General features: G+C 41.7%; 3 protein-coding genes across 5 annotated transcripts in view; 1 reads left to right on the top strand and 2 right to left on the bottom strand.

The window, feature by feature from the left end:
- Nucleotides 1–5,499, bottom strand: part of LOC115627505 (histone deacetylase 4) — a 32,871-nt gene extending 27,372 nt beyond the window's left edge. For both annotated transcript variants that reach the window (XM_030523198.1, XM_030523196.1), the window contains exon 1: nt 4,824–5,499. The gene's annotated coding sequence lies outside the window, so the exon portion shown is untranslated. The remainder of the gene's footprint in view (nt 1–4,823) is intronic.
- Nucleotides 5,500–5,704: 205 nt separating this feature from the next.
- Nucleotides 5,705–10,836, top strand: LOC115627499. Of its 2 annotated transcripts, XM_030523186.1 has the most exons (5): nt 5,705–5,790; nt 5,858–6,053; nt 6,116–8,371; nt 9,983–10,243; nt 10,577–10,836. In XM_030523186.1, the coding sequence occupies exons 1-5, from the start codon at nt 5,777–5,779 to the stop codon at nt 10,709–10,711; spliced, it is 2,862 nt and encodes a 953-aa protein (XP_030379046.1). In that variant the 5' UTR covers nt 5,705–5,776; the 3' UTR covers nt 10,712–10,836. The 2 variants fall into 2 exon arrangements, with proteins under 2 accessions (XP_030379046.1, XP_030379047.1); XM_030523187.1 differs by lacking the exons at nt 9,983–10,243; nt 10,577–10,836 and adding an exon at nt 8,493–8,765.
- A 985-nt stretch (nt 10,837–11,821) lies between these two features.
- LOC115627666 (trichohyalin) lies at nt 11,822–13,650 on the bottom strand. Its single transcript, XM_030523408.1, has 2 exons — nt 12,843–13,650; nt 11,822–12,771 (listed from the first exon to the last, which is right to left on the bottom strand). Exons 1-2 carry the CDS (start codon nt 13,648–13,650, stop codon nt 11,822–11,824), a joined length of 1,758 nt encoding a protein of 585 aa, XP_030379268.1.
- Nucleotides 13,651–15,308: the final 1,658 nt, after the last annotated feature.

Below are 15,308 nucleotides of genomic sequence, written 5' to 3'. Positions count from 1 at the left end.
GTGTACTTATATCAAAAATATGAATAATTAAGAATCAAGAGCCTGCATTACATTCTTAACATGAACCGCAATGTACGCAACAGTGATTGTTGTCCCAAGCCCAGGAAGAGTCTAACATATTGCTCATTAAGTTGTGTTTAAGGTACACTAATTATTTAAATACAGAGGATAATCTATGCTTTAAGATCTGTTTGTGAACTCCTAGAGGTTACGAACTGTCAAGTTTTTATATTAAAATAAGAATGTCTAGCTATTTTTTCAATTCCCAGTAAATAGTTTACCCAATGCAACAACAACAACAAGAACAACGCCATACTATATAATTTCCTCGATTTGCACAAATTTTCCAAATCAAGTAGATATTTAAAGGTAGTTTTGTGTAATGGATAAGAGTATTCCTAAAGAGCATATAATTTCTTGGAAATAAAGACACATTCAATTACTAAGAACTCGTTTGCCTCTTCATTTGTTTATTGTTTCAGTTTTATATTTAGATTTAAATTTGATATAATTTTAAATACCAGCTCTTCTGCCTTTTGTTGCCGTCCACAATCGTATTGTGGCACTCATACGTCGACCACCTGCACCTGCACATCAAGGCTATTGATACAGCAATGATAATGGGACTGATTGCAATGAAATCGGAAACTAGTATGTTTGGATAGCATAACTGTTCGCCTTCCAAAAATCTTATTGCCTGATAAGAATTGGTTTTCGATCGCAATATGGTTGGCTATTTAAAACAATGAAAACGTGGCATTCAGCAGCAATTAAAGTAAGCCAATCATTCACATGGCAGCTATATGATATAGTGAGTCGATTTTGATGAAACTTTAGATTAATACGAAAAAAATCAATTAATTTTGGTTTCGACATCCTAATAAACAATAAAGTTGTTGGTACTGACAGCAATGTTTGCACAGATCGGTCATATGGCAACTGAATATATAAAAATAATAAGGATAATGATAAAGTTTTTGGCGATTATAGGGACGGACATGTCTATATCAAGTTGCCTCGTCATGCTGCTCATTAATGAAGGTTATCTATAATATGCGGTCTGCTACACCTCCTTCTGCTCTTTGCATATCATTTCATCCTTCGGGTACAGGATACACAAAATAAAATATCCATATGATGACTCTTTCATTCCTTCATTGTACACAACTTTTTGCAGCGACGGTGGTAAATATCTCCAGAAATTAATCTGCCAAAGCAGCGAATTATTCGTTGGTTGACATTCAGTAAAGTGGTTCTTCACTTCCAATCATAAATTTTCCATTGAGTTGTTATTGGGGGGTTATGCGGCTAAACTCCACAATGGGTAATTAGGAACGAATCATTATCATTCCGAAGTCATATTGTTTTTATAGCCTAGCAGGTGTACGAGTACGCTGGACAATTTAAGTTTGGTAGACGTCTTACATTTTAAATAGTACATTTATTGTATTTAATAAAATAAACTCCCATTGTCTAGGGACTAGGAGAGTCTACAGTCCAAGTTTGATCAATTTGGGCTCAGCGGTTTTCGAAATACAGACGTTCATCCAGACAAATGGAGCTAGACATCGCCTAAATTTGAATATATGTGTATATGTACTTTCTGGCGTAGGAGGTGCTTCCTTCTGCCTGGATAAGCCTAATATACTCTTTTTACTCATCGTACACATGATATAAAAACACGTTATAATTATAATACATTGGCTCGGTGTACTTTATTTTGGGTATTAAATAAGCTATTGTTGACTTCTACTTCGTACATGCAAATGTATCCATTTGTTACAAAGCACTAAACCATCAGTTATCCATATGTGGCCTTTAAGCCATTCAGGCAATCAGTTTTGTAATTTTAAGCAAATAAAACCAGCCCCAGCAAGGGTGTATAAAACAATTACGCAGTGACGCATAACGTATTGTGCTCGTTGTTTTAGTTGTTGTTGGTATTGTTTTTGATGACAATTACATTAATTATAGTATACAGTCATGATCAAAAATGTACCTCACCTAAGCCGACTAGCGATGTCGCAAGTACCGTTTGACGTTGGCAAAGTCAGGGGCAGAGGGAGATGGGAAGGTGGCGTTTGCGGTGGAGGTTACGAAATGATGTTTTTTGCCGTGACGTCCCAGAAACGGATTGGAAAATTTATAAACAAATTGCAAGATGGAACACCGACAATTATTGAAACTATGACGCCTCGCGACACACCTATGATGAAATACCCTAGAAAAATATAAATACATATTGTGTTTTATTTTTATAGCTATGGATTATTCTGTTGAAAGGCACTGATAATTAAAGCTATCTAAATTCCAGTTAATTCGTTTTCGAAACTGGTCTATTCTGGATATGAAACCTAGCTTGCAATACCTTCTCGCACAAACTTAAGATTGTTATTTTGGCGTCATTATTGCGTTTATACGTAATTTAAAATTCATGGTTTTTGTATTGACAATTGAAGAAGAATAGTAAAAAGTTCGATTAATCCTTTGTAGCTGAAGTAGGAAACGCAGTACAGTAATAAAGGATAAAATAAATACTATGGATACATGAAAAACTGAAAATGTATAACTTTCTGTATCTGTTGGATTAAATTTGAAAGAGTATATTTATATTACTAAATTCTATCTATCACGAGAAGAAGAGTGGAAAAATCAGAAAGAACAAAAGCAAAATATGACAAAAGATGTTGCTATGGCTGCGTTAGTTGGAATATCGGACAATGCAACCAAATAATATTTTGATTGTAACAAAGTTTGTAATTTTAAGTGAACTCAATGCTTATATTTCCATGTTTTTTGTGTTTTAGGTGTTTTTTTTTCACGTGTCGTTGCAAGCAATCTGATTGCTGTTGAACGCTCTTTGGATGATTATAAAAATGAGAACAAAACGCGAGAAGTGTAACAATGGAAATCGCCCGCGATATCGAACATGGACAGCAAAACACACGCTTTGCTCACGCGTCGCTCACGGGCATGAAGTCGCTGTTGTTATCAGTGCGCCAATGACAATAAAATAATGATTTACATACATACTATTTCGCTGCCTTCGTTGTGATTCTTTCTGTAATTCATTAATACTATATGTGTATATATGAATCTATATACAATGTACATATGTACAGTGCGCCATCTTTTATGTCGGTATGCAAACATTGAATATCCTTGAAAATAAACAACCGATTTTCAAGTATGAGATATTTTTATTTAATTTGGTTCTGTACAATTTCTTGAACTGAGGTTTTCAACACTAGACCAGTGTCAAGTCAATCGGTTCACTAATGACAAAGTTTTTCAATATCTACATACCGACATAAAAGATGGCACACCCTGTATGTAGATACTATATATGAATATGCTTGTATGTAGATGCAAATCAGTTGTGAGGTAGTTGTAGCCAAAAATTAGTAAACAAGCACATGATTGTGATAATCAGATCAGCTTAGAATGCACGTCACACACACACAATAGAAAAACAAGCGAGGCATCGCGACCTCCACATACACGCCTACCCACCCCCTTCACAGACCAGCAGCTCAATTGTCAATTGGCCATGAGCATGCGAGTTGAACGACGATGCGCTCTGATCATCATTCGAAAATTTGCCAGCTGATAACTCGGAGCGACAAAAACAACTGCATCTAACCAGTTCAATGTGCTTTACCCGGCGGCCACTTTTCGAACATATACATACATATGTATGTATATACATATATGTTTATATGTATGTATTTATGCCTCTTCCACTCCCACTAAGCAGAGAGCTATAACTCTGTTTCAAACTTTACGACAAACTTGCACACACGACGCACACTTGTTACATAAATAACGGCAAAATGAGTGAGTAGCAAAAAGCATTCAACAAAAACGAAGTCGTGTTTTGCCGTTGGAGCTGTGCGCGTGACAAAGAAAACAGTAACACACACACCGTTCGTCCACACTGAAATTCACAGACTGTATGACTATAATGATAATGCACGAAATATTTAAATTATTAATTAATAAGTCTAAATACTGTCATTTTTAACGGAATAATATATGTATATTTAAAAATAATGAAAACTATCATTTCAATTTGAACAATTGTTCTATGCGTCGAGAAAGGGTAGTGGGAACTCTAATTTGTCTTAATATCTATTGTAAAAAATGAAACTCTTATGGAGCTTTTTGTAATGCTCTACAAATTTCCTTTTTTTTTAACCTTTTCTTGCAATAAACAATGCAACCAAATAATCTTTTAATGGATTGAAACAAAGTTTGTAATTTTAAGTGAACTCAATGTTTATATTTCTATGTATTTTGCATAATTTTAGATAAAGCAGTTATTTGGTTCTCATTTAACATGACATCATTATTGTTCTAATTAATTAACAAACTTTTTGGAAAAGCAATCATTTCTGCGATTTTGTATATGTGTGTATTATTGAATTTTTATAATGTCGTATGTTGTAACCCCTTCAAGAGTTTCACAATTTTGGCAGTCACCAAATTCACAATATTAACGGCATTTCCCGATCACGCACGAATTCACGCACAGTTCTAGTTTCGTTGTCACGCCACCGTCGCTGCAGCAGAGCAGCCGCAACTTTAAATATATTGCGGCAGCGTGCGAGCGCCAAGTAAAAACACACATATATACGTACATCATATATGTTGTACGATATATATTGGATATGGAAATGCTTATGCGTGTGCCTTGGGGGGTGGCTTGGGCTGTTGCCATCACTTGACGATGTACAAATTAATACACATACTCATACACACACACACACAACAAACACAGGCAATTGACAATGATCTAATAAGAATTCGAAAAAATAACATACCTCTGCAAAGCGTTGCGAACTACACGCTGCCTTAAAACGCTGATTCTGCTGGAAACACAAGGCGGCGCTAGTGCTTAAGTTATTTTATGTTGGATACGGATACAAACCCGAAAAAATATTAGAATATTTTCAAATACGAAGATTATAAAGGGAAAAACGACGACGTACGCGCTCTCGCTACTAAAAACACGCACGTACGCACACACACACACAAACCAACACAACACCGTAGGCAACGGCAGCGGCGACGTCAACGTAAGCGGCGACGGCGACGTCAGCAGCGACTTATTGTTATTGTGACTATTTTTTGTTGTTGCTTTATTTTGTTGCTCTTTATCTTGTCACTCTTTATTTTGTCACTTCACAGTAGCTTTCGCATTTTTTTTCTAGTACTACTTTTTTTCCTCATCATTCATTCTCCTTTTCTTGTTGATTCGCCCACAATTTGGTCAGCTTGCTTGTTTGCTTGTATTTTTCGCACTTGCTTTTCACCACTACTTTTAAGCTACTTTCTGCTTACGCATGCACACACGCACTCTGTATTAATTTGGCTAATACATCTTTGTATTGAACTTTATGCGCGGCAGGTGTAATCCAGACGTGTTTGCAAAAAAAATCATACAACAAATCAAAAAAACAAAAAAAAATCGCTCAACTTGTCGAACATGTTGCGTCTTCACACGTCAACGTTCTCACCTCCAATGGGTATTTCGGTATTTTTTTGGGCCTTTGTTCGCGATGCACTGCCAACTGTCCATTAGTATTTTTCAAGTATCGCTATGTGGTATTTATATATCGATATGCACAGCTGTGGAAGTGATGCCAACTCAGAGTTGGTCTGCCTATCGCCGGGGAAAAGTTGGCCTTGCAAATTGTCATAGCAACGCTCAAAACAAAACCTTTCGCTTTATCTTTTTTTTTTTGTTTTGGATTTAACAAAATTATAACATACCATGGACTCAACAGGGTTGGTTTGAATGACGTTTCGTGCAGTTTTTATCTTAATTTTATATTACAATGTTGCCAATTTACAGCATGGCGTTGGATTTACTGCAGGCGGTAACGGAAGAGAGCGCCGCAACGATGGAGTCTTCGACGACGGCCACGACAGTCAATACGCCAACAACTACAAAACCATGCACACCCACAAGCAGTTCAAGTTGCTGCCTCCCACCATCCCATTATGTTTCCCAGTTCCGCATCGGCGGTCAGCCCATATTGCCGCCATTGGTGAGTATCTTGTAGTTGTGAGTATGATGGGTGTGCCTCAACTGAAGCATAACGGCCGCTAGATGACAGAGGAAAAGCGACGAGAGATGCAACTAATGCGGGAGCAGGCGGTGCAGCTTGAGGCCAAGTATAAGCAGGCGCGCGCAGTCAGATCGTTGTCAACGCTCTACAGCACCACCACGATTGCGCAGGAGCAGCATCTGGAACAGACAGAAAAAGAACAGCAACAACAAGTAGCAATAAACAAAATCAGGACTTTGCAAGAATTGTGTGCACTATCAATGGCCAAGAAGAAGAAGAATAGCGATAGCAACATCACTCCAACGCTTACTCCAATTCCTATTCCCGTGAACGTTGCCTCTGGCGAATCACTGACCGTACGGCACAGTATGCCACAGCTACAGCAGACAAAGACGTTCATCTTCGACAGCACACAACTGCCGCCGCCTCCTCCACCGTTAGTACCACGTCGCCGACCCCAGACGCTCGACCTGGAACTCGAAGTGGAGCAAGAGTCGGATTCAGAAATGGGTACCATACCGATTATTTGTGTGGATCCGCCCACGCCACAACAGTCGCAGCAGCTACAGCCTCAGCCACAGCCATCCCCAGAGCCAGAGCTGCTGGCATACCAAGACTGCAAAAGAGAGGGACAGAATGGTCAACCACGGGCTGCGATCTGCCCTTCGCCCAGCTGCAGTCCAATGCTAAATTGTCGCCGCCGTAAATTAAACACCATTACAAGCAAGATTCTACACTTTGAGCGTGCTCTCGACACAGGAATTCGGCGTACAACGTCCCCAGCACCACCACCAGTGGCGACTGTCGTCTGGCAGGACAGCCGTATGCAGCGCTCCAGCACTAGTCCGGCCCTAAACGGAGAGTGTGCTGCAGATGCGGCTCTAATGTTACGATCACGATCCTTCACGTTGGATGAGCCATCACAGGCGCTGGTGGATCACATGCAGCGTACGGCAGAGGCGGCGGCAGCGACTGACCCGAAAGGCAGATCCCAGCCATTAATGCGCTGCCGCTTTGCTGATAAAAAATCTGCACTAACGCCCTCTAATTCTCCTGGTCGTTCCTTCGTCTCTATGAGTTATGCCCACCTTCGTCGCGACACTGTAGAGTCCAAGGCGAAGCGAGTCCAGCGCAACAACTCCAACAGTCGCATCTGTTCGCGTTCCTCATCCAGTACTCACACAAGCTTTCGAGGTAGCCCTCAGCGTAGCCGCTCTTCTCCCAACAATGTGCTGCACTGCACAGCTGCTACGCTCCGCAATCAACAGCAGCTGGAAGAGCTCTTGGAGAGTGCGCTGCATGAGAGCTGTAGCACCGACACCCACGAACGTGTTCAGCTGGCACTAGCCAAGCGAAAAATGTTCCATGACATCAAGTGTGCGCATCGCAATCGATTTCAGCAACTGGTCCACTACCAACATGAAGAGCAGCGTCGCATGCAGGACGAGTTCGATCGGCAACAGCAGTTTCTGCTTGACGAGATCTGCGCGGAAATAAATGTATCCAATTATGCGCATAACGCGCACAACTCTGTGTCAGAATACACCAGCACCGATGATTTGGAGCAGCTACATGAGACGCTCTCGCAGCTGCAGTGCCGGCGCAGCTCCCCAGAGCTGCCCGAGCGGCGTTTGCTCTCCAACTTACGCAGCTCACAGCCGTCGACGACCCCCCAGAGCAGCAGCTGCTCAGAGGCACCCATTAGCACACTGCCCAGCATAAATATCACCATCACATCGCCAACAGTGTCCTCGCCGGCTAACAGCACGCCAACGACGACGACAGCGACAACAGCAGCGACGCCACAGACGTCACCATCCAGCCTAATGGGCCTCGATAGTTTTTTGGCCACGGAGACGAGCTGTCGTGCCGCTGCCGGGCAGCAGTCCAGCGCTCGCAAGCGCCTCTTCGACTCAACTCCCGAACAGAGTCTGATTACACAGCCGACAGATGTGCTTGCCCTGCCCCCACAAAAGGAGTCGACAATGCAATCGGACTTAATAGTTCGTCCAACCGTTCGCAATTCGCCCACAGTCGGCAACCGGAGTGCACGACAGCGTCAATCTTCGCCCAAAAAAACCAATCAACCGTCAGCCGGCAGCGCCCCACAAAAGTCGCCCATGCGCTCCAAAACTCCGAAATTATCGCCCCCGTCCAGCAAGCCACACCAGAATCGTAATGCCGTATCACCCATGCGTGTGGCGGCTCGCAATCAGCTGGCGTCCCCAACTCGTGCCCAGTCCCAGCAACGGGCGGCGTCAAACACGCGTCGGAATGTATCCCCGAGTCGCCAGAGTGTGAGTATAGCGTCTCTAAGTTATTGCTCTCTCTCTTTCTGTCTCCTTCTCTATCTACCTATCTATCTACCTGTCTCGCTCTCTTACTCTCTCTCTATTAATCCCACATGCTAACATGCAGCGATATGCAAGCAAGAAGCCATGAGCAACGTAATCCTGTAACGTAGCCTGTAATCCTCGCCTCCCAATCAAGTGCCTTAAGCAAAATGCATACGAAGACTTAGACATGGAGGGGGGAGCAGCGGTGTTGCCGCTCCCAAGAATTGCCATGCTGCCTTACCCAAAAAAGGGAACAATTAGCCTAATTTTAGAATAACTAAAAATTTTTCTTTATTCGCTCTTAACTAAAAACTATCCTAAATAAAAATAATAAAAACAAGAAAATTTCTCGAAAGCTGCTTAAAATCTATATATCTACAAAACTATGAAGATGATTTAAGTAATAGTAAATAGCTCTGGTAGTTCTGATGGCTGTCTATTGGGGTATACTACCCGCATTCCCTGAAAAATGACTTAAGCATCAATTATAGTACATACATATGTATGTATGTACATTTAAATAAGCGTCCAAATATTTTGCATCCCCCATTTGTTACATAGTATGTAAATGAGTATGTAGCTGGAGCTATGAGCCTAAAAATATACAATCAGTTTCCAATTTCTTGATATACTTGTACTAAACTATATTGGATATATGTACATATATACATACATATATACATATGTATGTATATTTTGTAATTCCAAAACGACATAACATGAATTTGTTTTCTCAGCTACTTATTTCCAAAAAATGTTGTTTTCAAATGAAATACAAATAGAAGTGTAGCGGGACCTATGTACTATATGTATGTATATCGTATCGGGTCCCAATAGCATTGTCATCAATTGATAAAGCCAAACAACAATTGACGGCAACAGTTTCCAATACTTACGACATTTCTATAATGCTATCAACATCTGTTTTCGACTGACTAAACTATCCAGTACCGTTACTCACCTGCTCGGACAAATATCGAATCCCTTTTCGATAAGCTATCGATAGCAAAAATGGGTTCCTTTCTTAGTAATGTTTTCTCTCAATATTTTTGTTTGTTTCTCGACTATTCTGAGGAATTTTAGAATATTAGTCTAAAGTAAAAGCAATAAAAATTTCAGAGAAACATAACCATATATATAGGCTATAATAAAAGTGATTCCATTTGAATATTTTATTTGTCAAACTGTACTGTATTCAAAAACTTCGAAATCGCAGATGGACGCAGATAAAAACAATCGTTTCAAATGATATTTTCATTATTTAAAGTATTGTTTAGATATCCTAAAACTAAAATATAGCTACGTAATATACTATAGTTAAACTTATATTAATATGCAATGCTCTTTCCAAAGTGCGCTATTTATAATCGTTTAAAATCTGGTCTAAAGAATATCTTTGACTTGTTTCTATTCAATTTAAATTACGTCAAGCCACATATTATAATTATGGATAATTTGGATAAAATTGGGTAAAAATTGAGCGATTGAAATATGAAGGCAATTCATATTTATGAGTAATCTCTCTCTCTCTCTCTCTTCTCCGTTATTTGAATTGGTTTTAATCCTTGGCAGCAACGAGGCCGTCAGCTTCAGTTGCTTTATGCCCAGCTGGAGGAGCCGCAACGACTCGAATTGGCCGCCACGCAGCTTACAGCCGGAGTCCGTGGGTTCCTTGTGCGTCGTCTCTTCCGGACAGAACAAGTACAGCGAATTGTCCAGACTATTCGGGACACACTCATCTTTGTGCTCAATCTGCATCTGGAGACATGCGGCGACAGCCTGGAGGAGGAGGCACCGGCCAATATCAGACTAAAAGCTCGATTATTGCAGCAGGTTAGTTAATTAGATAACCCTAGTTCAGTACCGTAGGGACTTTTAAATAAATTAAAATCTTCATAATTCTTATAAACGTTTTTTTGACAAGAAAAGTTTATTTTCTAATTGATTTATATATAACTTTCAATCTGAAAATAAACTTGGGTGCAGAACTCTATCCTCAGAATAACAACTCGTTAAAATCCGATTATAAGTCATATTCAGTTTTTTTATCAGTTATAAAAAAGAACCGCCCCTAAATTTTCGACAGTACAATATGAAGTAGGGGGTTATTTACTTTAAAGGTCACACTGTTAACCATTTCTTCGCTTTCAATACAAATTTTTGCAGTTGTGCTCGGCCAGTAGGACTCTACATCTGGTCTTCTTCCAGACAAGCATAAAGGAGCGTATGGAGATAATCGCCCGGGATCGTAAACGTATCAAGACTAAGATGCTGGCCATGCATGTCAAGCGTCGCCTCTAGGAGGTGTGCCTTTTACTTCTTGCCCCAAGAAATGCCTGATTGGATAAAATGGAAATGTATGAACCCGTCAAAAAAGAATTGTGCCTTCAGAAGCATTGACATTTTAATTAAAGAGTTTTATCAAATATTAACGGATTATCTGTTTCCAAAATTTTCTTTTACTCAAGAACTCCAGTAATTTATGTTTGTTCTGATGGACTTTTTAAAATCCTATTGTGAATATTGTATTGATTTGCCCCATTTCTCCGCCAATCAAATAATGTTATAATATAATATATAATGCTATGGATTAGACTGGATCCATTTTCCCACGGCCGTCAATGTTCGATGTAAGAATCTTTTTGTCTTTGAAGCAACATTTTACTGAAGGGCACTCTTTTTCCATTCTTTACAACAAGACTTGGTAAAAGCGCCTTGCTTTATGTTTCAGTTAAGTACTAATTATACATATATATAATTATATATGTATCCTATCAGAAGGAGCTAATAGGATTTTTTTTTAGGAAAATACTGACATATCTGCCTCGAACGTATATATTTGTTACTTTTTTCAGAACTTTTGGGTTCATATATAATTCTGAATGAAAAGAGAGAGTGAATTTGTAAATTAACGATATTCAGATCTTTACTTAATACTATATACGAAAAGAATGCTGAATGAAAAGAGAGACCGAAATCGTAACTTTACGATATTCAGACCATTGCTTAATATAAATTAAATTTTGAAATACTTGTAGTACAAGTTCTATTTGCAGTCGTTTTTAGCTTTACGATATTCAGCTCTAGTTTCAATTGGCGAATTCGGTCTTTTCCGAAGAGAATTAAGCTGCGATTTGGAGGTGCTGGATTTTCTTAGCAGCATCATATAATTGGCTGAATTTACGATATTCCGGGTGTCGTTCTAAACTGGGTGATTAGGCGAGCTTGCGTTTAATTATTTATTAACTAGATTTGGGCTAAAGCTCTGCTGATAAGAAAAAGAAGGGTGACATCAAATATTAGCTACAAAGAAGTACCCTTTTTCCCCTTTTTAATTAGTAGTATATTATTAAATTCTTTAGCTCTAGGCTGCTTTCGCTTTTTACGGGTTGGTAGGGTTTATTCGTCGAGTTACGACTCTGTACGATTTGTTTTTCCGGTGAGATTCAATTTTAGGTTGGGTGGACTTGGACTTTCTTGAGGTTTCGTTGTTTCTGAGTTATCCTTAGCCCTTTCCAGGGCTTCCTCTCGCACCAATTTCTCAATTTCTTGCAGCTTTTCCCGAATCCTGGACAAGCGCTGCTGTTCCTCTTTAGAGTCCTGCAATGGTTGCTCCGGCTGCTTGGTGGCAGCCTGGCTATCGCCTTCAGTGCGCAGACCCATTGTCAGCTTGGAAACGAGATGTCGCGGCACGCGGATGCCGGCATCAATATGGTTGTCGCTCTTGTATTGCTGGACGGCGCGCACGAAAGGCTTGAGGGGGCAGCCCTCGTTGCGAGCGGTCGTCATCAGTTGATGGGCGTAGTTGAAGAAGAACTCATCCTCGCGCATTGTCTCGAGCACGGCATTGCGATTGTAGTTGATCTCGGGCTGAGCTTCGACAGCGGCGCGCTCCTGCAGCTGCTTGTCAAGTTGGCCGCGCAGGGCGTGCATGCCTCGGAGTCGCTGTTGGCGTTCATCACGCTTGAAGTTCAGGTAGATCTGCTCATTCTGCAGACGCTGGGCCTCGTCCTGACGTCGTTGCTCCTCAGCCTGCTGCCTTGCGACCAAAGCCGCGGCTTGCTCCTGCCGCTGGGTCTGCACTCGCTCCCCAATAGCGACCTCCAGGCGTTCCCGGTGTGCTCGCTGCTCAGCGCTGTGTGCCTCACGCATGGCGGCGAGCTGGCGCTCATGCCGAGCCAGATCCTCGCCAGCACTGTAGTGCAGGCGCGGTTTGATTTCCAACGCCAGCTGCTCGTTCCTCAACAATCGTCGCTGCATGCGCTGCTTCCCCAGCTCCCGCTTTAGCGCATCCAGCTGACCCTTGGCCTCGTTGTGCACCTCGCACTTGGACTGCTCCACCTCGTCGAGCATTTGCAGACCTATGTGTGTTTAGGAATTAATTCAATATACATATACATCCATGTTTGGGAGTTCAAAGTGTTTTACTCACGCTGCTCCTGCTGCTTGGCCATGGCCAGCGCTGCCAAGGCGTGCTCCCTGCGCTGGCGCTGCCGCTGCGCCTGCGCCTCCCGTTCCTTGGCCTCTTGTTGCTGTACCTCACGCTCGTGGCGCTCTCGCTCCGCGCGCTCCTGCTTGAGCTGAGCCTCCCGCTCGCTCGCACGCTCCTGTCGCCGCTGCTGAATGGCCAACTGTAGCTCCCGTTTGTGCTCGACCTGCTGCTGGCATTGCTCGGCCTGCTGCCGCTGCGCCTGCTCCAGACCGAGCAACACCTGCTCGCCGTACACACGTCGATCGAGCGCGCGCTGTGCCCGCATTATCTGGGCGAAGTCCATTTGTAGCTGCCGCTGGACATTCACAGATCGCATCACCTGGCTCTGCAGGCGGGCGCATTGAAGCTCTCGCGGTCCAGGACGCAGTTGCTCCAGCAGCAACTGTGCCTTCGCAATGCGCTCTGCTCGTACACGCTGCTCCTCACTTCGATCCAGAGCGCTCTTCTCACGTGCCTCACGAATCGCCGCCTTCTTATGCTGCTCCTGCGCCCGCTGCTCCGTGATGCACTGCTCCTGGATGCTGCTGCACAGCTTCCGGCCGCCAAACTGGCGCAGAAGCTCCTCGCCACCAGCACGCAATTGTTCCTGGTCCCGTTGCCGCTGCTGCCATTGTCGTTGCTGCTCCTTTTTGGGCGCCTGAGTGGCGTTGGAAGTGATTCGTTCATAGCGCTGTTGCGAGATAATCACAGCGGGAGGAGCTCGTGGCACCAGCTGGCGCGCCTCCTGTGGCAACCAAGAATATTGCATTTAAACAGGAAATTAAATTGGGAAAAAGAAACAAGCCACTGCTTGCCAGAAGTCGCCCTAAGTGGCTCTCCCTTGCATCGTCATGGACTTTGTTTGCGTAGCCAAGAAACGGGCTCAGGTTGCCATGGTCTATGGAATCGCCAATATACTTGTATGTATGTATGTGTTTGTATTTGTATCAAATTGTCCAAAGCGGCTGCTAGCGACCAATATCGACGACTCCTTTAAAGCTCTGCCAAGCAATATCGCATACGATTCAAATAATGTTGTTATTGAGTTGGTGTTGGTGGATGCTTTCACATTTTGATGACCAACTAGAATACAATACAACACCTCAGCTTTACAAAGCTATTTTGAGAAGTTCTATCTTGTTCATAATCGGCAGTATTGTTGTCCGGAAATTATACATTTATTGACGCGAGTACTTCTCTCCTTCATAAGGGAGGTTCTTTCGTGAGACTCCCGCCTAAAAAATACAAATTTATCATTCTAGCCATTTCAAAAATGTTTGACAATTGCAGAGCTAGTTGGTTTTAGGGTTTTTGCGGACGTCAAAGTTAAGGAGGTGATTAAAAACTATATCTTAATTGAATTTTGTTTGATGGGTTTACAGCAAGGCTCTACGCACACCTGTGGTGTAAAAATCTCTACAGGCACAGTTGTTATATTTATTAGTTAAGGAAAAAGATTAAGCTATCTGCTTTAAGCAATTTTTTTTCTGATGGTAAGTTAAAGTTTTCTTTTTCATTAATAATAATTTTACTAACTAATACAATGCCTGAAAAAGTGTTTACGCTCATATAAGTACACAATAGTACTGAAGTTTTTCAATAACTTCGCCAGGTTTTACCAAACCATGGACTGCGATTTTTAAAAGAGAAAATCCGGTAGCACTACTTAATATTTAAAACAATAACAATCATTTAAAAAGCATGCCATGCACATTTCTCCACTTCCAGGTACTGGCACAGACAGGCCGAAGTTGTTTATAGTGTATATTTATATACATGAATCAATTGATATTTGTCGCAGCCTGATACAAATCTCCTCATTTTTATCGAAAGTTTTTAGCATGTAAGCGAACAATTTCGATCTAGATTTGTTAAAACCAAACAACTAGAAACTCGTAAAGTTTAAATTTCGAACCGATTTTTAAAATAACAAAGTTGGCAGCACTGTTCGATAAAAGGCGGCAATTTTTGGGAGAGCAGATGCAGACTTGTTTTGACATTGCTAAAGCTCTCTGAGCATGCCGCCAGCCGCAGCCCAGCAATCAAATTTGGAATTAAAATGTAATTTCCCACACGATTTGCACACAACACTGTGTTGTCTGGGTGATGCGTTGACAACTGCGCCATTGAACGTCACCAACGTCATCAACGGCAGAAGCAGCCCCCACAAGCATGTGTGAAAAATATTGAAATTGTCTTGGACTGTGGCGGCGGCCGCGTGTTGTGTTGTTGATCCCGCGTCTGCCCCAGCAGAACACTAACATTTTTGTATATACATATATATAATTCTTTCGTAATTCGTGCGCAAATAAAAATTGCAGAAGTTTTTCTTTAGCAGTGGGAGCCAATGTGCTATAAAGTGAATTTAAAATTAAGAATAAAAAGAAAAATCACTCGATTATTACAATTTCTTCGTTTTGAAAGTAC

The sequence above is a fragment of the Scaptodrosophila lebanonensis genome, unplaced genomic scaffold, assembly GCF_003285725.1.
Source record: "Scaptodrosophila lebanonensis strain 11010-0011.00,11010-0021.00 unplaced genomic scaffold, SlebRS2 tig00000096-arrow-pilon, whole genome shotgun sequence".
NCBI classification, from domain to species: Eukaryota; Metazoa; Arthropoda; class Insecta; order Diptera; family Drosophilidae; genus Scaptodrosophila; species Scaptodrosophila lebanonensis.
Note: the sequence above shows the minus strand (reverse complement) of the source record. Positions and strands in the feature narration are given on the sequence as shown.

What these genes read in the sequence shown, in the direction of transcription:
- LOC115627499 (XM_030523186.1), top strand. An exon ending in AGCCCATATTGCCGCCATTG is followed by an intron (nt 6,054 to 6,115) that starts GTGAGTATCTTG and finishes AACGGCCGCTAG; the next exon opens with ATGACAGAGGAAAAGCGACG. An exon ending in AAGCTCGATTATTGCAGCAG is followed by an intron (nt 10,244 to 10,576) that starts GTTAGTTAATTA and finishes AAATTTTTGCAG; the next exon opens with TTGTGCTCGGCCAGTAGGAC.
- LOC115627666 (XM_030523408.1), bottom strand. Translation starts at nt 13,650, where the DNA reads ATGCAATATTCTTGGTTGCCACAGGAGGCGCGCCAGCTGGTGCCACGA. An exon ending in GGCCAAGCAGCAGGAGCAGC is followed by an intron (nt 12,772 to 12,842) that starts GTGAGTAAAACA and finishes AAACACACATAG; the next exon opens with GTCTGCAAATGCTCGACGAG.